The sequence below is a fragment of the Leopardus geoffroyi genome, chromosome A3 (genome assembly GCF_018350155.1).
Source record: "Leopardus geoffroyi isolate Oge1 chromosome A3, O.geoffroyi_Oge1_pat1.0, whole genome shotgun sequence".
Classification (NCBI taxonomy): Eukaryota; Metazoa; Chordata; class Mammalia; order Carnivora; family Felidae; genus Leopardus; species Leopardus geoffroyi.
This window is the reverse complement of record NC_059336.1, coordinates 101,047,565-101,071,834: the sequence shown is the minus strand read 5'-3', so window position 1 is coordinate 101,071,834 and position 24,270 is coordinate 101,047,565. Positions and strand designations below refer to the sequence as shown.

The 24,270-nt window shown below is 40.0% G+C and overlaps 1 protein-coding gene across 2 annotated transcripts in view; it reads left to right on the top strand.

Moving 5' to 3' along the window:
* LOC123581078 (E3 ubiquitin-protein ligase RNF103) overlaps positions 1-24,270 on the top strand; it is a 102,173-nt gene that overhangs the window by 76,273 nt on the left and 1,630 nt on the right. For both annotated transcript variants that reach the window (XM_045446768.1, XM_045446766.1), the window contains 3 exons: positions 10,574-10,753; positions 20,582-20,703; positions 23,828-23,942. In XM_045446768.1, coding sequence (XP_045302724.1) covers positions 10,574-10,753; positions 20,582-20,703; positions 23,828-23,942 — 417 coding nt within the window. The remainder of the gene's footprint in view (positions 1-10,573; positions 10,754-20,581; positions 20,704-23,827; positions 23,943-24,270) is intronic.

The window sequence follows — 24,270 nt, the reverse complement described above, 5'->3', positions numbered from 1 at the left end:
AATTAAAATAGGACAGTAACTTGAAGCCATGTGAAAAAATAGATATTTCTTTTTTTTTTTTTAACTTTTTTTTTTAACGTTTATTTATTTTTGAGACAGAGAGAGACAGAGCATGAACGGGGGAGGGTCAGAGAGCGGGAGACACAGAATCTGAAACAGGCTCCAGGCTCCGAGCTGTCAGCACAGAGCCCGACGCAGAGCTCGAACTCACGGACTGTGAGATTGTGACCTGAGCCGAAGTCGGCCACTCAACCGACTGAGCCACCCAGGCGCCCCAAAAAATAGATATTTCTGTTAAAGGTAAATACATGGACAATTATAAAAGCTAGCATTTTTGTAACTTTGGTTGTATATCCGTTTTTGTTTTCTACATGATTTAGGAGACTTGAGCATTAAAAAAAAATACGTGTTTGAACTCACAGTACAGAAAAAGTACTTCAGTGACATCAGTAACTGAATGGGCGTAGGGACAGAGCTGTATACAAGTAATGTTTTTGTGTACTATTGAAGTTAAGCTCATATGAATTCAAGTTAGTGTTATAACTTTAGGATATTAAGTGTAATATCCATGGTAATCACAAAGAAAATAGCTATACATTATACCAAAAAGCCAATGAAAAGGGATTTGAAAAGTTCCATTATGAAAAAAGAAATGAGTAAACACAAAAGAAGACGTTAATGCAGGAAATGAAAGAAAAAGCTGTAAGGCCTACAGAAAAATACAACAAATGGCAAAAGTAGGCCCCTTCATATCAGTAATTAAATGTAAATGGATTAAATTCTTTAGTTGAAAGACAGAGCTTGGCAGAATGTATTTTTTTTTAATGTTTATTTATTTTTATTTTTGAGAGAGAGAGCAAGAGGAGGGAAGGGACAGAAAGAGAGGGAGACTCAGAATCCAAAGCAGGCTCCAGGTTCTGAGCTGTCAGCACAGAGCCAGATGCGGGGCTTGAACTCACGGGCTGCGAGATCATGACCTGAGCTGAAGTCGGACACTTAACTGACTGAGCCACCCAGGCACCCTGGCAGAATGGATTTTTTAAAAAATGATTCTACTCTATGCTGTCTGCAAAAGACTTATTTTATTTTCTTTTACTTTAGAGAGAGAGTGCGAATAGGGGAGAGGGGCAGATGGAGAGACAGAATTTTAAGCAGGCTCCACACTCAATATGGAGCCCAACAAGGGACTGGAGCCCATGAACCTGGAATCATGACCTGAGCCAAAATCAAGAGATGCTCAACTGAGTGAGCCACTTAGGTGACCCTGAGACTTAATCACTTTAGATCCAAAAATACAAATAGGTTGAAAGTGAAAGGACAAAAAAAGATAATCCATGGAAATGGTAACCAAAAGAGAGTGGAGGTTGCTATATTTACACAAAACAAACTTTAAATCAAAAAGATTAGAAGAGTCAAAGAAGGACATTATATGTTATTAACAGTTTCAGTAGAATAAGAGGATATAACAATTAATTATACACATCTATGCCCCTGAAAAGATTGTCAAAATATATGAAGTAAAAATTGACAAAACGAAAAGGGGAAGTAATTCTACAATAATAGTTGGAGACTTTAATAACCTACTCTCAAAAGTGAATAGAACAACCAGATAAGGTAAATAAGGGGGGTGCCTGGGTGGCTCAGTCAGTTGAGCATCTGACTCTTGGTTTCTGCTCAGGTCATGATCTTGTAGTTTCGTGAGTTTGAGCCCCATGTTGGGCTCTATGCTGGCAGTGTGGAGCCTGCTTGGGATTCTCTGTCTCCCCCTCTCTCTGCTCCTCCCCTGCTTGTGCTGTCTCTGTCTCTCTCAAAATAAATAAATAAACTTAAAAAAATAATAAGGAAATAAGAATACTTGAATAACATAATAAATCAACTAGATTTAATAGACCTATATAGAATACCCAAAAACAGAATACATATTTTTCTCAAGTGCTCATGGGACATTCTTTAGAATAGACTATATGTTAGTTCAAAAATCAAGTCTCAATCAATTTAAAATATAGTTATATAATGTGTCTTCTCTGACCACAAGGTTGATTAGAAGTCAGAAGATGGAACACTGGAAAATTCACAAATATTGGGAAATTAACACACTCTTTTTTAAATGTTTATTTTTGAGAGAGAGAGAGTGTGAGCGAGGGAGGGGCAGAGAGAGAGGGAGACACACAATCTGAAGCTGGCTCCAGGCTCTGAGCTGTCAGCACAGAGCCTGATGTGGGGCTTGAACTCACAAACAGTGAGATCATGACTTGAGCCGAAGTCAGATGCTTAACTGACCGAGTCACCCAGGTACCCCAACACACTCAAAACAGTATATGGGCCTATATGTATATATATGATATGTACGTCTATATCTGTATCATAGATAGATAGATAGATAGATAGATAGATAGATAGATACACACCATAAGGGAAACTAGAAAGTATTTATAGATCAGTGAAAATCACAATACAGTGTATCAAAACTTATGGTATGTAGCAAAAGCAGTACTCAGAGGGAAATTATAGCTGTAAAAATGCTTACATTAAAAAAGGAGAACTCAAATCAACAACCTAACTTTACATCTTACAGAATTAGAAAAAGAAGAAACTTAACCTAAAACTAGCAGAATGAAAGAAGTAATAGGATTAGAGCAGAGATAAATAAAATGGAGAATAGAAAAACAATAGAGAATAAGAAATCAAAAGTGAGTTCTTCGAAAACACCAATAAAATTGACAAATCTTTGGCTACACTGACTAAAAGGACAAAAGAGAAAGAAAGAAGACTCAAATGCCTAAAATTGGAAATGAAAGTGGGAGTGCTACTACGATTCTAAAAAAAATTGACAATATATATTATAGGGGTACTATGAACAGTTGTATACCAATGAATTGGATAATATAGATGAAATGGACAAATTCCTAGAATCACAAAACTTACCAAGACTGAAACATGAAGAGAAAATCTGAACAGGTGTAACTAGTAAGGAGATTGAATCTGTAAGCAAAAATCTCCTGAGAAAGAAAAGTCCTAGATCTGATATATTCCCTGGTGATTTCTACCAAACATTGTAAGAACTAACCCCAGCTCTTATCAAACTTTTCCAAAACATTGAGAAGAAAACACTTAAGTTCTTTTATAAGGCCATCGTTTCCCTGATACCAAAGCCAGATGACACTACAGGAAAAGAAAACTACAGACCAATATCTCTTATGGACACTAATGCAGAAATAACCAAAAAAGAAAAGAAAAAAAAAAACTAGCAGACAAAATTCAAGAGGATTATTCACCATGGCAAAATTGGATTCCTGGAATGCAAGGATAGTTTAATATATGTAAATCAACCAATGTAATATAGCACATCAATAAAATAAAGGAAAAAATACATGATCATCTCAGTTGATGGAAAAAACATTTGACAGAATTTGACACCCTTTTATGGTAACATTGATAGGAATAGAAGGAAATTACCTCAACATAATAAAAGCCATATGTGAAAAATCCACAGCAAACATTACACTCAGTGGTGAAAGAAAACTTTTTCTGTACCATTAGAAACACCGCAACAATTGCCTGACTTTGCTACCTCTCAACAGAGTACTGGAAATCTCTAAACAGAGCAATTAAGTAAAAGAAAGAAAAGGCGTCCAAATTGAAAAGGAAGAAGTAAAATGATCTCTTTTCAGATAATACAATCTTAATGTGTTTAAAACATCTTAATGTGTATAAAGATTCTACAACAAAACTGTTAGAACTAATAAGTTAATTCAAATTAGGATATAAAACATACAAAAATTAACTGCATTTCTACACACTAACAGTGAATAGTCTGAAAAAGAAATTAAGAAAACAGTCCTATTGGGGCGCCTGGGTGGCTCAGTCAGTTAAGCGTCCGACTTCGTCTCAGGTCATGATCTCACGGTCCGTGAGTTCAAGCCCCACATCAGGCTCTGTGCTGACAGCTCAGAGCCTGGAGCCTGCTTCAGATTCTGTGTCTCCCTCTCTCTCTGACCTTCCCCCGTTCATGCTCTGTCTCTCTCTGTCCCAAAAAATAAATAAACGTTGAAAAAAAAAATAAATAAATAAATAAACATTAAAAAAAATTTTTTTTAAACCAGTCCTGTTTACAGTAGCAACAAAAAGAGTGAAATACTTAGGAATAAGCCAAGGAGGTGGAAAACTTGTACAAAGAAAACTATAAAAACATTACTGAAAGAAATTAAATATCTAAGTAAATGGAAAGACATTCTGTGTCCATGGACTGGAATACTTAGCATTGTTAAGATATCAATAGCACCCAATGTGATCTACAGATTCAATGTAAACCCTTTCAAAATCCCAAAGACTTTTTTTCGGAAATAGAAAAATACACTTTAAAATTCATATAGAATCCCAGGGAAGAGCTAAAACAGTCTTGAAAAAGAACAAATTTGGAGGACTCCCACTCTCTCATTTCAAAACTTACTACAAAACTATAGTACCTGCATGAAGACAGTCATAAAGACCAATGAAATAGAATTGAGAGCCCAGAAATAAATCCTTCCATATATGGCCAAATGATTTTTGACAAGGGTGCCAAGACCATTCCCTGGGGAAAAGAGTCTTTTCAGCAGATGGGGCTGGGAGAACTAGACATCCACATGCAAAATAATGAAGTTGGACCCCTACTTAATACCATATACAAAAATTAACTCAAAATTAAGACCTAAATGTAAAAGCTAAGACTGAAATCCCTAGAAGAAAACATAGGGCAAAAGCATCATGATACTGGATTTGGCAGTGATTTTTTGGATTTGACCCCAAAACTACAGGCAACAAAAAAAAATATAACAAACTGGACTTTATGGAGATCAAAGATTTTTGTGACTCAAAATACATAGTAGAAACAGTAACAGTAAAAAGGTAACCCACCAAATGGTAGAAAATATTTATAAATCATATATCTGATAAGGGATTAATATCCAGAATATATATATAAAGCCCTTAAAACTCAACAACTAAAAAATAGCCCTATCCAAAAATTTGTAAAGGTTTTGAATAGACTTTCAGGCTTTTAGAATATTTCTCCAAAGAAAATGTACAAGTGGTCAATAAGCACATGAAAAAATGTTCAAAATCACAGATCATTAGGGAAATGCACATCAAAACCGCAAAGAGATAACACCTCACACCCATTAGGATGGCTGCTATCAATTAAAACAAAATGGAAAACAAGTGTTGGCAACGATGTAGAGAAATTTAAGCCAGTGGTCACTCTTGGTGGGAATGTAAAATGGCACAACAGCTGTGGAAAACAGTATGACTATTCCTAAAAAAGTTAAAAATAGAATTACCATGTGATTCCACAATTCTGCTTTTGAGTATTACTATGGACTCAATGTTTGTTTTGCTCCCAAAATTCATATGTTCAAGCCCTCATCCCCAGTGTGATAGTATTTGGAGGAAGTGGGGCTTTGGGAAGTAATTAGGCCATGAAGGTGGATCGTTTATGAATGGGATTTAGTGCCTTTATCAGAAGAGATATCTTTCTATTATCTTTATCTTTCTATTATCTACATCTTTCTATTCTGTCTTTATCTTGGCTAGTGTAAATGCTGCAATAAACAGAGGGGTGCATATGTCTTTTCACATTAGTATTTTTGTTGTTTTTGGGTAAATACCCAGTAGTGGAATTACTGGATCAAATAGTATTTCTGTTTTTAATTTTTTGAGGAACCACCATACTCTTTTCCACAGTGGCTGCACCAATTTACATTCCCACCAACAGTGCATGAAGGTTCTCTTTTCTCCACATCCTCTTCAACACTTGTTATTTCTTGTTGTTTGATTCTAGCCATTCTGACAGGTGTAAGGTGATATCTCATTGTGGTTTTGGTTGGCATTTCCCTGATGATTAGTAATGGTGAGCATCTTTTTGTGTGTTTGTTGGTGATCTTCAGAGAAATGTCTATTCAGGTCTACTGCCCATTTTTTAATTGGTTTGTTTGGGGTGGGTTTTTTGTTTTTTGGGGTGTTTTTAGTGTTGATATGTTGTTTAAGTTCTTTATATACTTTGGATATTCACCCCTATCAGATATATTATTTGCAAAGATCTTCTCCCATTTAGCAGGTTGCCTTTTTGTTGACAATTTCCTTCCTTTGCAAAAGCTCTCATTTTGATGTAGCCTTAATAATTTATTTTTGCTTTTGTTTCCCTTGCCTGAGTAGTCTTATCTAGAAAAATGTTGCTAAGGCCATGGTAAAAAAAATTACTATCTGTGTTTTCTTCTAGGAATTTTATGGTTTCAGGTCTCATGTTTAGTTCTTTAGTCCACTTTATTTTTGTGTATGATGTTAGAAAGTGGTATCGTCTCATTTTTTTGCAAGTAGCTGTCCAATTTTCCCAGCACCATTTACTAAAAACAGTGTCTTTTCCCCATTGTATATTCTTGCCTCCTTTGTCATATATTGACCATATAAGTTTGGGTTTATTTCTCGGCTCTGTATTCTGTTCCATTTGTTTATATGTCGTGTGTGTGTTTGTGTGTGCACGTGCGTGCGTGCCAGTAGCATAGGGTTTTGATTACTATAGCTTTGTAATATATCTTGAAACCTGGGATTATGATACTTCCAGCTTTATTCTTTTTTCTCAGGGTTGCTTTGGCTTTTTAGGGTCTTATGTGGTTGCATACAAATTTTAGTATTATTTGTTCTAGTTCTGTGAAAAATGCTGTTGGTACTTTAATAAGGATTGCACTGAATCTGCAGATTGCTTTGTATAGTATAGACATTTTAATATTCTTCCAGTCCACAAGCATGGAATGAATATATTTTCATTTGTTTGTATCATCTTCATTGTTTTTATCATTGTTTTAATAGTTTTCAGAGTACAGGTCTTTCACTTCCTGGGTTAAGTTCATTCCTAGGAGTTTCATTCTTTTTGGTGCAGTTGTAAATGGAATTGTTTCCCTAATTCATCTTTCTGCCACTTCGTTATCAGTGTATATAAATGTAGCTGATTTCTGTGTATTTTATCAGGCAACCTTGCTGACTTCACTTATTATTTCAAAGAAGGAATCGTTAAACAAAAAGGAAACAGAACTTAAAGATTTAGAATAGTCTCAATCTGTACATATTGCAAAAAATGAGAAAGCATGTTTAGAAGAAGACACAAGGGTATGACTGACCAACCATTTGATAAAGAGATTAGAATGTGTGTTAGCCATGGACTTCTTCAGTGACCCCAGCAAGATTACTGCCAATTTGGACTGAAGGAGATGGATACAGGTCAGAATGAACGAAGGCTGTCAGATTCTGCAGGACAGGACAATAAAACAGACCATTAGGCTTCAAACTTGCACTGTTCTTCAAGGAAAGAATGTCTCAAAAGCTGATTCAGAGATCATCAGAGCTACCATCTTGGTTCTAGTAACCCACACTGCTTTTAATCAAAGCTGTAGGGAAGGACTTCTAGTAGACCCCTGGTGGTATGCCCCCCCGCCCCCCCAGCAGAGCCTTAGGTTGGATGGGCCTTTACAGAAAGTCACAGCCTGGTGGTACCCCACTAAAGTATGAGGGTGATATTGCCACCTCAGTGGGTCTGGAAGTCAGAGCACTCAGTCAAAGAAGATTATTCTTGACTTTTAAGGTCTTCTAGAGTTTGCCTTGCTAGGTTTTGGAATTGCTTGGGACTGTCACCCCTTCCTTCCCTATTTCTCCCTTTTGGAATGCCTGTTGCATGTTCATAACTGGAGAATAATTTTGCCTCAGGATCAATCATACCTTGAGTCTCACCCATATCTGATTTAGATTACGTATATATACGGCACTTGGGTGACATCCGGCTTTGGCTCAGGTCATGCGATCTCATGGTTCATGAATTCGAGCCCCGCATCAGGCTCTGTGCTGACAGCTCAGAGTCTGGAGCCTGCTTTGAATTTTGTGTCTCCCTCTCTGTCTGCCCCTCCCTGCTCATGCTCTGTTTGTCTCTCTCTCAAAGATGAATAAACGTTAAAAAAAAATTTAGATTGTATATTTTATATATAATTTATTTTTTAATATAGTTGGCTCACATGTTACATTAGTTTCAGGCATTAGATGAGACTTTGGACTTGAGAAGTTAAAGTTGATGCTGGAACAAGTTAAGACACTTGAGGTGGTTGGGATGGAATGAGTGCATTTTGCATGTGAGAAGGACATAAATTTGGGGAGGGGGCAGAGCAGAATGCTGTGGACTGAATTTTTGTGTCTCTTGGCCATGTCAGGATACAGCAAAAAGCTAACTGTCTGCAAACCAGGAAGTAGGCTCTCAGCAGGAACCAAATTGGTTGTTGGCACCTTGATCTTGGACTTTCCAGCCTCCAGAATTGTGAGAAATAAATCTATGATTTTTAAGCCACCCAGTCTATGGTAATATAGGTATATACACAAAAAATTTGAAAAGGGTCTTGTAGAGATATTTGCATGCTTATGTTCATAGTGTCATTATTCACAATAGCTAAGAGTTAAAAGCAACCCAGATGCCTGTTGATACATGAATGAACAAAATTGGCATATACATGCAGTGGAAAGCCTTAAAAAGAAATTCTGATACATGCTACAACACAGATGAACTTCAAGGATGTTATGCTAAGTGAAATAAGCTAGTCCACAAAAAAAACAAATACTCTATGATTCCATTTATATAAGGTGCTTAGAGTAGTCAAATTCGTAAAGGCAGAAAGTTGAATGATGGTTACTGGGGGGGTGATGGGAGGAGGGAATGGGATGTCATTGAGTAATGGGTTTGAGTTTGAGGTTTTTTGTTGTTTTTGCTGCAAAAAACATTATTGTTTCCATTTGGTACACGGTCAGGGTGGGGCTCCTGGGTGGTTGAAAGCTGCCTGTGGCTGCACGGGGAGGCTCAGGCAGAAGCGCAGACACCAAGGGGGTGCCAGAGGGATCCCTTCAGAGGCTGCTGGGCTATGCAGACTCCGTCTTGCTTGAGGAGTGAGCCTTTCGAAGAGATCTTTGCCCAGCCTAGTGGCTGGCCAGCCTGCGCAGGCAAGCCAGGTGGTCACCATCCTCCTGAGTTTCCCCTCCTCATCCAGGAAATGGTTCCTCAAAAAGTCTCAGACATGGGGGTCTGTGTGGGCAGAACCCCTGGCTTTCAGATCCCAAGGGGCCTGCTTCAGGTTCTTGTCTAGAACCCTGGAGTTTTTGCCCCACTGATCTTGAGGCGGCTTCTGCACCTCCTGGAAGAGGGAGCTGATTTTTCATCTTCAAGAGATGCGAGGTGCCCACTTATGAAGGAAGTGGCCCAGGCCCTGCTGAGTCACATTCTAACAGTTGAAATAGAAGCCCAGGAGAGGCAGGTATAGGAGGTACACAGGTAAATGTTGACCAGGAAGTTGAAGGTGGAATAATTCTTAGGAATCTCAGAACCTCAGTGAAATACTTCAGATGAATCTGGGCACTTGTGTTTAATAGCAGTAAGGAGTTAAGCTGGAAATGTGGTGTTGGCTGATCCCACAGGTGGAGGATGGCAGAGAAGATGATTCCAACAATTGCAACTAGAAAAATGGTATGGGGCCTTTCTGTCTACATACATTGTTAAAGCAAGAGACAGATCCCCATGACCCTGGGCACACAGCCTGAGTTTCAGTTTTGAAAGTTGTAAAGAATTTTGGAGATGGATGGTGCTGATGGTTCACAACAAAATGAATGTGCTTAATACCACTTAGCTGTACACTTAAAATAATGGTTAAGATGGCAAATTTATGTTATGTGTGTTTTACCACAATAAAAGTATTTCTGCTGTTCATAAAGCATATAATACAGACGTATCTTACCTCTGGTTGATGATGTTTTGATACTTTAATATGTTTGGGTTTTCCTCAAGTTGCAGGTTTTTATAAATCATTAATAAATGTACAGAGATTATACTCCCATAATTGCAGAAACATTATTGATTATTAGAGAAAGCTCATTTATAGTATGTTTAAAGTTCCTTAGTACAGTACCAATGAATGTTAGAATGGCCTTGGAAAGGCAGTTTTGAAATTTTGCCTAATGTAATAGGATTTACTTACCTGTTTACTCCTAAGTTACTTTAATGTTGTTTCTGGAAATAATGAAAACCTATCACATTAATTATTTTAATTTTGTTTAAATCATCCTCTCTGTTTTTCTTTTTAGTTTTTTTTTAAGATTTTATTTTTAAGGGGCACCTGGTTGACTCAGTCAGTTAAGTGTCTGACTTTGGCTTAGGTCATGATCTCATAGTAAATGTATTCAAGCCCATGTTGGGCTCTGTGCTGACAGCTCAGAGCCTGGAGCCTGCTTCGGATTCTGTGTCTCCCTCTCTGTCTACTCCTCCCCCACTCGTGCTCTGTCTTTCTCAAAAAAAAATTTTTTTAATGTTTATTTTTAAGTAATCTCTACACCCAACATTGGGCTTGAACTCAAAACCTCAAAATTGAGAGTTGTACGCTCCACTGACTGAGCTACCCAGGCGCCTCTGTTTTCCTTTTAATAGACCCATTTAGATCACCATAAGAATGGATTTGAATGCCAATAAATCTGGTTTACCCTTAATTTTTTGGTGTTTTGTCTTATGTTCTAAATTTAGATATCCAAAGAGAAGAAGAAAAAGTAAAACGGTCAGTGAAAGATGCTGCCAAGAAGGGCCAGAAAGACGTCTGTGTAGTTTTGGCCAAGGAGATGATCAGGTCAAGGAAGGCTGTGAGCAAGCTCTATGCTTCCAAAGCTCACATGAACTCTGTGCTCATGGGGATGAAGAACCAGCTGGGTAAGATGGCCATTATCTGCAGCCTCCTCATTAATGCTGATGGCTCTTGCTGCTTTTATTAGTCCTGGCTGGATTTCTTGAATGGGAAGAACAGACTCCACTCTGGTTTTTATTCTTTATATTGTCTTGGTTGGAGTGTTACACAAATGCAAAATATAATTATTACTATCATTATTTTATGATTCATTTTCTTTTGCAGTGTTGTTGCAATAATGGCAAAATAAGCATATAAATCTGCTTTGCTTAGAATATTCTGCCTCATGTGAACAGTGTTATAAAGTGACCTGATTGTTGAGTCAGAGGAGTAAGAAGTGAGCCGGTGCATTGGAGGAATAAGAAGAGAATTTCCTCTGTTCCGAGAGCAGAGTCACCCAAGGCAGAATGTTAACATAGTCCAGGTCTGGGGCTCCTGAGTGGCTCAGTTAGTTAAGCATTCAATTCTTTTTTTTCAAGTTTATTTGTTTATTTTGAGACAGAGAGAGGGAAAGCATGAGTAGGGGAGGATCAGAGAGAGGGAGAAACAGAATTCCAGGGCTCGAACTCATAAACCATGAGATCATGACCTGAGCCGAGATCAAGAGTCAGATGCTTAATAACTGACTAAGCCACCCAGGCACCCCTAAGCATCTAATTCTTGATCCCAGCTCAGTTCTTGATCTCAGGGTCGTGAGTTCAAGCCCTACACTGGGTATGAAGCCTACTTTAAATAGATAGATAGATAGATAGATAGATAGATAGATAGATAGATAGATAATCACTCAATCCAAGTTTATTTTTGGCTTTAACCCCACCTCCTTTTCTGTCTTATCTCTGGCTCTCTACCTAATGCTTCCTTACATCTTAGGAATCTGCAAACTTGTAATGGGTATTCACACATGTGAGCTATCAGTTTAATTTCTAAAAATGTATTATAATATTTAAAATAAGAATAAACATAATTTAGTTTTCTTTTATTGTCCAGTGTAATACTGTTGTGATCTTTCACATGCATCTGTCTCTAGGCCAGTGACAGCTTGAGTCATAGGTTAAATTTACATCCAGTTGTTTTCTGTTTGTTTTTTAAATTTTTTTTATGTTTATTCATTTTTGAGGGAGACAGAGTCAGTGTGAGTGAGAGAGGGGGAGAGAGAGAGGGAGACACAGAATCTGAAGCAGGCTCCAGGCTCCAAACTGTCAAGCACAGAGCTCTATTCTGGGCTCAAACTCATGGACCGCAAGATCATGACTTGGGCCAAAGTTAGACGCTTAACCATCTGAGCCACTTAAGCACCCCTAGTTTCTGTTTTTTAACTTAATTTCTGTTAAATTAAGAAGTCCTAACTCAGAATTATAGTTCCTTGAGAATGGCACCAAATGACTGTTAGATATTTAGACTTGAGTGTGGACTCAGAAATTACAGAGAAATTTACACTAACAAACATTTTCAGGGGTGCCTGGGTGGCTCAGTCAGTTAAGTGATCGACTTTGGCTCAGGTCATGATCTCACGGTTTGTGGGTTCGAGGCCCGCATCGGGCTCTGTGCTGTGACCCTGATGAGTTTATTTAAAATTTTTTCGGTATTTCCTTTTCTGAGTGAATATTAGAAAACATCTGGCTTATTCTCCCCACACCCCCCATAAAGCTCTGTATGCACAGCCGTTTTTGTTTCCCCAGTTGCAAAGATGAAAGTACACAGGATAATATAGTAGATGTTTAAGTACCTGTCACCCGGAATGAATACAATTTGACATTTTGTTGTATTTGCTTCAGTTTTATATTCTAGAAGAAACAGTATTACTAAAGTTGAAGCTTCTTTAATATGTCTTCCCAGTTCCCTTCTCTCTCAACCACCCCATAAGTAATCACTGTTATGAATCTTGATGTTGGTAGAAATGGTATTCTGTATATACCATTCTGCCTTGTTGTTTTCCATTTATCATTGTATTTTTGAAGCATACCCATAGTGACATATTTTTTTTAACTAGTGGATGGTGTTTCATCAGTTGGATGTATCACATTTTACTTTTCCTCCACTGATGGACATTTAGGCTGTTTTCAATATTTTGCTATTACAGTGCTGCTGTGAATGTCTTTTCTCTTTTGCCCATGTGTAAAGGTTTCTCTAGAACAATTTTATACTCAGAAGTAGAATTGCTGGGTTAAAAATACGTGGGCTGAAATTTGCTACAATTGCAAAATTGTTCTCCAAAGAGGCTTTACTAATTTACATTCCCATAAGCAGTGGATGAGAGTTCCTTTTTCCATACCTTTTCACCAACCCTTGTCAGACTTTGTAATTTTTGAGAAATGTTACCTTATTACAGCAGATAACATTTCTCTGGGAACTAGTGTACTTGATCACTGTCTTCTGTTTAGCTTTTCTTTCTGGTGTACTGATTCCTAAAGACCTTTTCAAGCAGGTAGAGCTCATAGGTAATCATCCATATGAAAAATCTCTTCTCCTATAGCATGTACTTTCAGTAGTAAACAGAAGCTCTTGAATGTACTGCACAGAAGTCAGAGCTTGTTATCCTTTAAATATACACCCATAACAATATATTTTATTGTTTGTTTCAGATACATATTATTTGTGTTTTTCTCACAACTGGAAAGTAAAATATTTGCTGGTTGTTTTTTTTTTTTAAATTAGAGCATACGTGCACAAGTGGGGGAGAGGGGCAGAGGTAGAGAGAATCCTAGCAGGCTCTGCATTCCATGCACAGCCCAGCTTGGAGCTCTGTCCCACGACCCCAGGATCATGATCTGAGCTGAAATCAAGAGCTGGATGCTCAACCAACCACGCTAGCCAGGCGCCCCCTGTTTGGTCTTTAAATGAGTCAGAGTGCCCTAAGACTTCATTCTAGATCCTCTGCTGTTTTCCATATTCACTCTCTTCCCCCAGGTGGCCTTATCTAATGTCGTGCCTCAAAATACTGCTTTCCACATTTTTATCTTCACGCCTGACTTTGTCACCTAGGGTGTGGGTGGCATCTCCACTTATATCTTAATGGTTATGTCAGAATTACTACACCTGCACAGAAATCTTGTCTGGTCCTACTTCATCTGTATCTGCATCTACTCCCTTGTATTTCCCCCTGGGGAACCTAAGACCCCACACAGTTTCATCTGTAAATATTTCCACATGGATTCCTAAAAGACAAGGGTGCTGTCCCTTCAGTTCCCTGGTCTTTTAGTTTTTGGATGTGTTCATGAGATCATTTCCTTTCCACTGTATTTTCTCTTTCTTTCTGGAAGCAGAAGATTTTGTTAGACTTCCCAGACTGATCCTTTAATTTTCTTACCTTTCCTGTTTTCCATTTTGAAAATAATAATAGCACCTTCCTCATAGAGTAGTTGTGAGGCTTATCAACCAACGCCTGGTGTGTGGTGATTGCTCTATATATAGCTCAAAATATCACTGTCACCAATTTTGTTGTTGGGTTTCACTTTCTGAGAAATTTCCTTAACTTTATTTCCCATTTCTTCTCTCAAATTCTTCATTTTGGCTATCTGAATTTTAATTTACAGAAGAGTTCTCTGATTTTTTTTGAAATCATCCTGTTCTTATTTCATGAACACTTCTTTCTGAAATGTTCTAGTGTTCCTTGAACTGTTTGTCAGAGCTCCTTCTCACCACCCTCTTCTTCTCTATCTTTCTTCTTTTTTAAGAAAGAAAAGGAGAGGGTGGGGATGGTGGGGAGGCTGGATTAAGTGTAGGCAGCATGAGAAACTTCCCCAGTCTTCTCGGGCAGACAAAGCTACCAAGGGTGAAATGATAATTCTTTAATAAATCCATTTTTTAGCCCCTATTATGTGGCAGATGTATTGCTAGGCACCAGGGATAGTCAACATTATAGGCACAGTCATTGCCCTCTAGGTATGGGATGCAAGCAGCTAATCTGTAAATTTAATAAAAATACCTAAAAAATAATAAATTTAATAGTCAAGTAAGTGGTGCTTCTCTTGCAAACTGTGATAAGCACCAGGAGACTGGAAAAGGGAACCGGAGTGGAGAATGGCTCCTTTCAGGGACCAACAATACTGAAGGACGACATGGGTGCTCCAACCTGAGTGCCAGGCAGCTCGTAGGAGAGCCCTGGGGCCAAGAAGAACTGCACATTTAGGAAGTTCCGGGAGGTTGGGGTGCAGGAGAACATGGAGGAGGGATGGCCGGAGAGGCTGAGCAGGGAGGTGAGGAAGACAGTTTTTACAGCCGTCAGGAGAGCAAGGGTTTTCAGAGACAAGCTCAGATTGAGATCGCTGTAGGGGTGGCACAGTTAAACTGCAGGACAAGTTCAGAGGAAAAGTATTCTGGGGCGAACCAGAGGCATCTCAGTTCATGGATTAGGGTGCACAAAGGCACAGATGAAATACTTCAGGCTGTGTTCAGCAAACAGTACGTGTTTCAGTTTGACAAGAGCACATTAAGTGGGGCAGTGGGAGGTAGAGCTCCAAAGGTAATTTGGAGTCAGTTTTGTAAGTTGAGCAAGGACTTATCATTCCATTTTGTAGGCAGTAGAGTGCCGTGCACATTGTGAGCACAAACTGTAGGTGCAGCAAGGGACTGGCACAGCAGGATGGCAGGCGGGGGACCTGAGTGGCCATGGGCAGGACCTGAGTAGCTTAGTCAAATGAGATGCACGGAAGAGAGGACACTGGGAAGTTTTAGTCTGGATGCAGAGTAAATGGATGTAGTCAGGGTACAAATAAGCTGGAAATGCTTTAAGACCTTGAACCTGAAAAGAATGCAGGGCCATTAAAAGACACTGGAAACTGAGAGAAGGGAAGCAGCCCTAAAGAGAGAACAGAGCTTCTATTTGGGGCTGTCCAGACTGACTCCAGGAGAATCATCACCCTGCTTCTAAGTACTTAAGCACCAGGCTGGTGGGAGGAAGCCCTGGGGAGGTTGTTGAAAGGCCTTATAGTAGGATGTTCCTGCTGGCAAATTAAATACAGCAGAGAAGGGTGGCACCGAGGACAGAGCAGGAGGGAGGAGTCTATATTTTGGAATGAGAGAAGAGAAAACTAGAAATACTATAATGAGAGTTCCTAAGATTAGGGTCTTGCCCTCAATGTCTGCCCCCCTTCTATCCTAGCCTGTTGTTGCTTTGAAAAGCCACCATTCGATGAAGTCACTTTCCTCAAGATCTTCAGCTAAAATGCAGATATCCCTGGGAAGGGTAACATGTTAAGCCTTGTCAGCTATTAATACGTTATGATTAGATGCTTTCCAAGTGATAGCTTTCTGACAGCAGATTCTTGCAGAATAAGACAGATGATGAGTATGCTTTAAAAGGGGGAGTAAGTTAAGAGAAAGTTTCAAAGGTGAGACAGGAAATAGAATTACCATATGATTCAGAAATAATGTCTCTGGGTATATACCCAAAATAATTGAAAATAGGGACTCAAACAGATATTTGTACATCCATGTTCATAGTCACATTATTGACAATAGGCAAAAGGTAAAGGTAACCCAAGTATCCATTGAAGGATGAATAGATAAACAAAATGTGGTATATATACACACAATATTATTCAGCCTTAAAAGGAAAAAAATGATGGGGCGCCTGGGTGGCTGAGTTGGTTGAGTGTGCAACTCTTGATTTTTGATCAGGTCATGAACTCATGGTTCGTGGGATCGAGCCCTAAGTCAGGCTCTGTGCTGCATTAACAAATGCAGAGCCAGCTTGGGATTCTCTCTCCCCCTCTCTTTGCTCCTCCCCTGCTCGCACTCTCTCTCACTCTCAAACTTTAAAAAAAAAAAAAAAAAAAAAAAGGAAGGAAGGAAGGAAATGCTGACACTTTGTTACAATGTGGAGAAACCTTGAAGGCATTATGCTAAGTGAAACAGGCCTGTCCCAGAAGCACAGATAACTATGATTCTACTTACATGAGGTGCCTAGAATAGTCAGATCCACGGAGACAGAAAGTACACTGGTGGTTGCCAGGAGTTGGAAGGAGGGGAAGTGAGAAGTTGAGAGTTTCAACAAGTTGTTCCCCAGGTGCCATCATTCTATGTAATTGAAAACTGGGGGAGAACTAGTTTCTCTTTGTTAAAGTCCCTCCCCTTCTTTTTGCCATATGAAATTGGTTGATTTTATTTATTTCCAGAAAGAAACGCTCTGGAATTTTTATGGTCAGTACAAGAAAGGAATAACACATTTCTGATCTAAATATGTCATTATATGTAGAGGCATTTGAGTCTTTATTAACCACCTCAGTGTTGCTTGCTGTTAAGACGTGAATATGTTTAACATTTTTTAAAATCCAGTTTGAATATCATAGTTTTGCTTGTTGTCTTCTAAATGCATTCATTGGTTTATTCAACATTTGAGAGTCAGCTGTGTCAGGCACAATGGAAGGCACTGGGAATAAAATCATAAGTCCACCTCCAAATAAAAAAGATATCTTGTCCACTCTTGGGCAGCACATATTACCAGAATGGTGACTTTAATGAGAAGATTCAATGGTCTGTGCAGAAGGATGGTATGCAAATTCATGAAGCATACTATTAAAAAAAGAAATCCATCCATTAGGTCTCCACTCTCTAGAGCTGTTAGTGGGGCCCTGCCCTGCATATTGAGGGAGGAGCATACAGAGACCTTGCAGCTGGAGGAGCCTGGAATGCTGGAAAAACAGCAGGAAGGTCTGGCGGTGGGCTGGGGAGGGACTAGCAGAAAGAGCTATAACCAGGCAATGAGGCTCATGTCATGATCCCTTCCCGTGTGACTTTGCTCTTTCTAATTTTAAATGTCAGGTAGTTTTTATAATGCTAACCTCTTGTTTTCTGTATCATTTTAACCTTTTTGGAGATTCTTTTTTTTATTGTGAAATATGTATAGCTAAAAAATCTTCTGTGCTCTGCCTGTTCACTCCTCCCTCCCACCCCAAGCAACCATTGATCTTTTTACTGTCTCCATAGTGTTTGCCTTTTCCAGAATGTCATATAGTTGGACTGATACAATGTGTTAAGTAAGCCTTTTAGATTTGTTTCTTTCATTTAGTAATCTGCATGTAAGTAAATTTCCTTCATTTTTTTTTTTTAAGGTTTACTTATTTGAGAGAGAGAGAGAGCACGGTGGGGGAGAGGCAGAGAAAGAGGGAGACACAGAATCCAAAGCAGGCTCTAGGCTTCGAGCTGTCAGCACAGAGCCCCATGCAGGGCTCAAACTCAAAAACTGTGAGATCATGACCTGAGCCAAAGTCGGATGCCCAACTGATTGAAGCACGCAGGTGCCCCAGTTACCTTCATTTTTTTAATGGCTTGAGAGCTTTTTTTAACATTGAATATTCCCTTGTATATACCACGCTTTATCTGCTCCATTATTGTTGTTCTTTTGCAAGCAACATCTTGGTTACTTCTAAGTTTGGGCAATAATGAAGAAAGCTGTCAATCTACAGGTTTTTGTGTAGACATACATTTCAGCTCATTTGGGTAAATACCAAGGAGCATATATATAAGAGTAGGTTTAATTTTGTAAGAAACTGCCAAATTGTCTTCCAAAGTGGCTGTACCATTTTGCATTCCCACCAGCAGTTGCTGTTGCTCCACATCCTCACCAGCATTGAGTGTTGTCAGTGTTTTGGATTTTGACATTTTAATAGATGTGTAGTGGTATCTCCTTGTTTTAGTTTACAATTCCCTAATGATATGTTGATCATCTTTTCGTGTGGGGTTTGCGGGGTTTTTGCCATCTTTTTTGGTGAGGTATCTGTTTAGGTCTTTGCCCATTTTTAATTGGATTGTTCATTTTCTTACTGAGTTTTAAGAGTTCTTTGCATACGTTGGATAAACATTCCTTTCTCATTGGTTTTTTGCAAATATTTTCTTCCAGCTTATGGCCTACTTCTCATTCTGATGTAGGGGTGACTTATTATTATAAAACAGTTTTTATCTTCCTCACATGCTTCTTTCCTTGTGGAACATAGAAAGTACATTTTAGTTTTTAGTCTTTTATTTTTCTTTGTATATTCATCTTTCTTTGTTTTGAGTTTCCATTGTAGCATTGGCCTTTTAAAAATCTACTTCCCCCAATCCTGATTGGCAATCAAATTAAAGTCTTTTGGGATTAGTTTTATTTCTAAGTTTATTTTTGCTTCTTCTTTTCCCACTATACTCTTCCTTTTCTTCTTCTTTTTTTTTTTTTTTTTGTTTGTTTATTTTGAGAGAGAGAGAGAGCAGGAGAGGGGCAGAGAGAGAGGGAGACGCAGGGCTCGAACTCCCAAACCATTAGATCATGACCTAAGCCAAAATCAAGAGTCAAGATGCCCAACCAACTGAGCCACCCAGGTACCTCTCTTGTTTCTTTTAACAATCAGAAATCCATACCCTTTTCAAAGTACAAATGTTTTAGTATTTAACACTTATCACACCAGTTTTTTTCTTTAGCTCCCATCTTTTTATTTTTATATTTTTACTAATTCAACTCAAAAAAGTTTATTGAACACATGTCATGTTCAAGCACTCTCTGTGGGAAACTCAGCATGTAAATTAGGATAAAACATGGGCCTGCGTAGACATCAAACTTTATAGTTCAAAAAGAACTATATGGAATAAACTTTATTTTTGCCCTTCTTTCCCTCACTTACCTTTTTACATAACCAATAGTAACTTTAATATTTTAAAACTTTTTTGTATCATTATAATGGCATATATAATTTGTTATTTCAGCCATACAGATTCTTGATATTTCGGCTGTAATATATACTAATCTTAATCTTAATAGATCAGTATTTCACTTCCCCATTCCAATGTTAAGGAGAAATGAAGAATTCTCTGCAACTAACAAACTTCCTTACTCCTTTAGAAAAATCGCAAAATGGTGTGTATGTCACCCAGATATTTCCCTGGTCACACTTGTTTCCTTGCCTCTTCTTTTCCCTTACATGTGAGAGCTGCCTAGAGTCTGGATTCAGATGGGTAAATTTTTAGTAACTTGTGGCTTAGCCAGGCACTGCAGTGCTCAGGCGGTCTCTGTGCCAGTTTTGTTGGACAGCTCAGAACTTTAAGTCTCATGATATTGCAAAACAGATTTGGAAGGCTGCCATATCTTTGACATGTTAAAGATGTGTGTGTGGTGGTGGGTAGGGTGCAGGGCAGAGGGATGATCATTTGCTATTACCATGATTTCTTATATAGAAGTGTGTATATGATCAAATGACAGAAAATGTTTCCGTAGCAAGGAACTGTAACCACCATACAGCAACACGTAGACTCACTATGTATCTCATCCTGACTTCTCTCATTTTCCTGAGGACTAGTGACAAGGCCCTCAGAGAGCAGCAGCCATCCATAGGCTGGTGTATGGGGAACACTAGTTGTGTATAGCCTAAAGTGTTGTATTTTCCAGCGTGGCCCTGGCAAGATCTAGAGCTGTTCCTCCCGTGTGACTTGTCCCGGTATCACAGTCATTCCTAGCGGGCTTCCTTCCCTAAAGCTCAGATGCACGCCTTCAGGCTGCTTTCCACATCAGCCGGATGGTGTGCATGCTCAGAGTTTGTACCTGTTGTAGCTAAAGTGTACGGTTTAGGAAAGTCAGTCTCTTGGTCAACTAGCATAGTAATGTAGGTTCACAGATAGTTTTGGGAGTCTACCTACTACTGTTCTCTTTTATTAGAATAGCTTATAATTTGACTATCACTCTTTTTTTGTTGTTGTTAATTAGGCTTCACACCTGCCACAGAGCGCAGGGCGAGGCTTGAACTCACGACCCTGAGATCAAGACCTAAGCTGAGATCAAGACTCAGATGTTTAACCACCTGAGCTACCTAGGCGCACCTGACTGTCATGCTTTATTCCCAATCCTGTGTCACATTCTGTTGAACGATCCTGTTCCTTTTCCTTTTCAGCGGTTTTGCGAGTGGCCGGTTCCCTACAGAAGAGCACAGAAGTGATGAAGGCCATGCAGAGCCTTGTGAAGATCCCAGAAATCCAGGCCACCATGAGGGAGCTATCCAAAGAGATGATGAAGGTGACCTGGGGCCAACTCTGCATCCTATTCCAAACAGTTAGCAGTCACTTCCAGCAGAGCAGGGGGCTGGGGCTGGGTGGGAATGGACGGACCACTGTTGCCGAACAGAAATGATTTTGAAGACCGAGGAGCAGCTCTTAGCACTGGTTGAAACTGTGTGAACTGAGCATGGCAGAGGATGGGTCAGATTGCCAGTGTTCCTTAGAAGAAGTGAAAGTATACCCAAGGCTCAAGGGGAGGTGGAAGATTCAGGGAGCTAGAGTTTCCAGGCTCCAACATGAGCAGGGAGACAGAAAGAAACCAGGGTCTTCCTCAGGGGAGTATTAGTGACGCTGGGGAGGGAAGTCGTTCCAGACCAGGAATTGGCAAACCTTTTCTGTAAAGGGCTAGATAATAAAATGTATTTTATATTTTATGGGCCATACATTTCTGTTGTAACTACTCAACTCTGCTTTGTAGCACAAAAGCAGCCATAGATAATATAAACAAATGAGCATGACTGTATCAAAGTAAAACTTTACAAAAACAGGCAGTGGACTGGATTTGGCCCACACTCTGTGGAGTTTAATGTCCCCTATTTTAGGCCAGAAGAGGAGAGACTGAGAACCGAAAGCAGTAAGTACCTGCCACCCCCAGGATCAGGGCCTGGAGAGGACCTATACCGGTGGCCTTCAGGCAGGGAGGGACAAGGCTCAGAAGAGCACGGTTACGGAGTTCCCTGCCAGCCAGTGGTATGTCACACGTGCTGTCCTATAGAGTCCTCCCAGTGACCCTGTGGGGGAGATATTTTTTTTACCCCCTTTTACACAGGAGGAAATTGAGTCTTCAAGTTGCCAGGTAATTTACCTAAGTGGCCTTGGTCGTGACAGATCTGGGCTTGGGGCACAGATGTCTGACCTTATTGCTTGAGCTGCCTCAGAAATGGTGGTAGGAAGTATCTCAGACAGGTGTGTTTCACACTTTTGACTTGTGACCTAAGAGCCAACATTGTATACCTCAGCTTGTGCATAGAAATTGCGTTTCTTCTTCCTAGGGAATTTCATTTATGAACTTGAATCATATGCGGGACTCTGAGGCATGGGGGAGAGGAACTGGAGAAAACCAATAGCAACATATAAAGCTCAGAACCTAGGTCTTTGGGATGAGAAATCCTTGGGCAGTAGTAGGAAGGAGGGACCAGGGTCAGGAGTGTGTGTCTTTTAAAAGTGGTACGTGGATCTTTTTTCCCAGTTTTGATGACTGTCCATGTAGAACAGGATAACAGGGTAATTCTTGGAATGACTTTAGGCCCGCTAAATTCTAAATTTGCGACCACTAGGATCTGAGGGGAAGCCCCTTTAAGAACCTGGGGTCTTTGCCACAGTGGTTTCTGAATAGTGAAAGGAGTATAGATTTGGAGGAAGGCCTGCACGTAGTAGATAATAGTTACTGAGGTCATTCCAGGATATACATCCCCAAGTACAAACTGAAGCCTGTGGTAGGGGCCCAGCTCCTCGAGGGCAGGGACATGATATTAGTCATTCCATTTGTCCCAGCCCCTGTCCTTTGTGTGGCACAGAGTAGGCATTTGATGAATGGTTGCTGATTGAATAGGTGGATAAATGAATGAATAACAGTTTCTGCCTCCAGGATGTGGAAGGCTGTTACAGGCAGGATTCCAGGAGGCTCGTGTAACTAGTTAACCAGCATGTACTGCACCTCTTTTCAGTAGCCTCCAGCACTGGGATGACATCCATTCATTCAGGCCATTGAATTGAATCTGAATTGAATCTGTTTATTCATTTTGGTTGAGAGGAAAGGATCTGAGAATGGGTAGAATATGGTTATTCTGATTCATGTTATTAGGAGTCACTTGAGTGTTCTGGCAGCACAAAGGCAGGCAGGAGAGAGGGCTTGCTTTTACATCTGATAGCATCAGTGTAGGTAGTGAGAGTCATGCTCTGCCGAGTGCAGGGAACCAGGGCTGGAGCTGTCACAGGTGACCTTCTCCTTGAATCACTGGATTAGGTACAAAGCAAGGGGCTCAGCTGTTGCAAGTGGTAAAGCAGTTAGGATTTTTCTCTATTGGCAGCTTCTCAGAAGCCCGAACCCTTGCTTTCTTTCTGCCTCTCCGTCCCTTCCCACCTCTTCTCCCCAGGGGGCCTCTTTCTGACATTGGAGGATGCTGTTCTGACCTTTTACTTCAAAACCAAAAAACAGTCAGTAGGGTCCTAGTTGGGAGCTGAGGACAGTGCTTGGCAAGGAAGACTGCGGGTCTGGCCTGTGTTGGCAAGTGTTCAAGAACAGTTTCCTTTTTTTTTTTTTTTTTTAAATGTTTTATCTATTTAAGTGTGGGGCTCGAACTCACGACCCAGAGATCAAGGGTTGCACGCTCTTCCAACTAAGCCAGCCAGGAGCCCTGAGAACAGTTTTCTTGCGTGCCATACTGGAGCCCTGCTACCTCGAGGACAAAGGAGGCTGAGTGGCTGGCTTCAGGCTTCCAGGCACAAGGCTTCCAGTAGAGTCTGGGCATTACCTTGTTGGGTCCAGAAATGCTGTCTGATCAATTCTGTCAGGAATGGAGGATGAGGCTCTGGTGAATTGATGGATCCTTGCCAGACCCCCTGGACTGGCCCTACACCAGCAGCTGTGACCTGGAGGTGCTGAAGTACTCTTCAGGCCTTTTTAGGGTTCCGTGGAGCCCCACTCTGCTCTTGGTACTTGTTATCATAGTGCCCACTAAGACTCCACTCAGCTTTCACACTGTGTTTCAAGTCCGGTGCTCACGGACTCTGCTTGCAACATTAGGGCTCATGCTTCCCAAGACAGCTCAGGGCACACTCACTTTCAACAAGTTGTTCCCCAAGTGCCATCATTACTGTCTGGGTTACTGTGAGAGGCTCCATTGACAGAGGCCCCCGTCCAACCTTGGTGCTGAGTCTGGGAAGTTTCCCTATGGCCGTTGCCTTTCTTCAGAGAGGACAGACAGCATCCTCGTTTCTCATGACCATCTGTCTTGAGTGTTCACCGTCAAAAGGGTGGTCTGGACTTACACTAGAGCTCAGGTGGAACTGGACCCACAGATGTTTCTGTGAGGAACATTTTTACCAGTTGAGGGACGTGATGTGATTTTTTCTGTGTTTAGGCTGGCATCATAGAAGAAATGTTAGAGGATACTTTTGAAAGCATGGATGATCAGGAAGAAATGGAAGAAGCAGCAGAAATGGAAATTGACAAAATTCTGTTTGAAATCACAGCAGGTATGTCCTGAGACTCTTCGACTTTCTCTCCTCTGTTTATGGTCATTCTTCTTGCATTCACTAAATTACCTAGTACCTTTTTCTTTATGACTCTAAATGCAATGCAGTGACTCTTTATGCAAGTTAGCTATATATTGTGCTTATTTTTCAAGATCTTTTAAAAATGCAAAGAGTTTTAAAAATTCCTACAGTTTTCAGAATGGTGAGGAGAAACTGCTCTCACAACACTGCTGTTGGGAGCTTAAATTTTTTTTTTTTTTTTTAATTTTTTTTTAAATGTTTTATTTATTTTTGACAGAGAGAGAGAGACAGAGCATGAGCGGGGGAG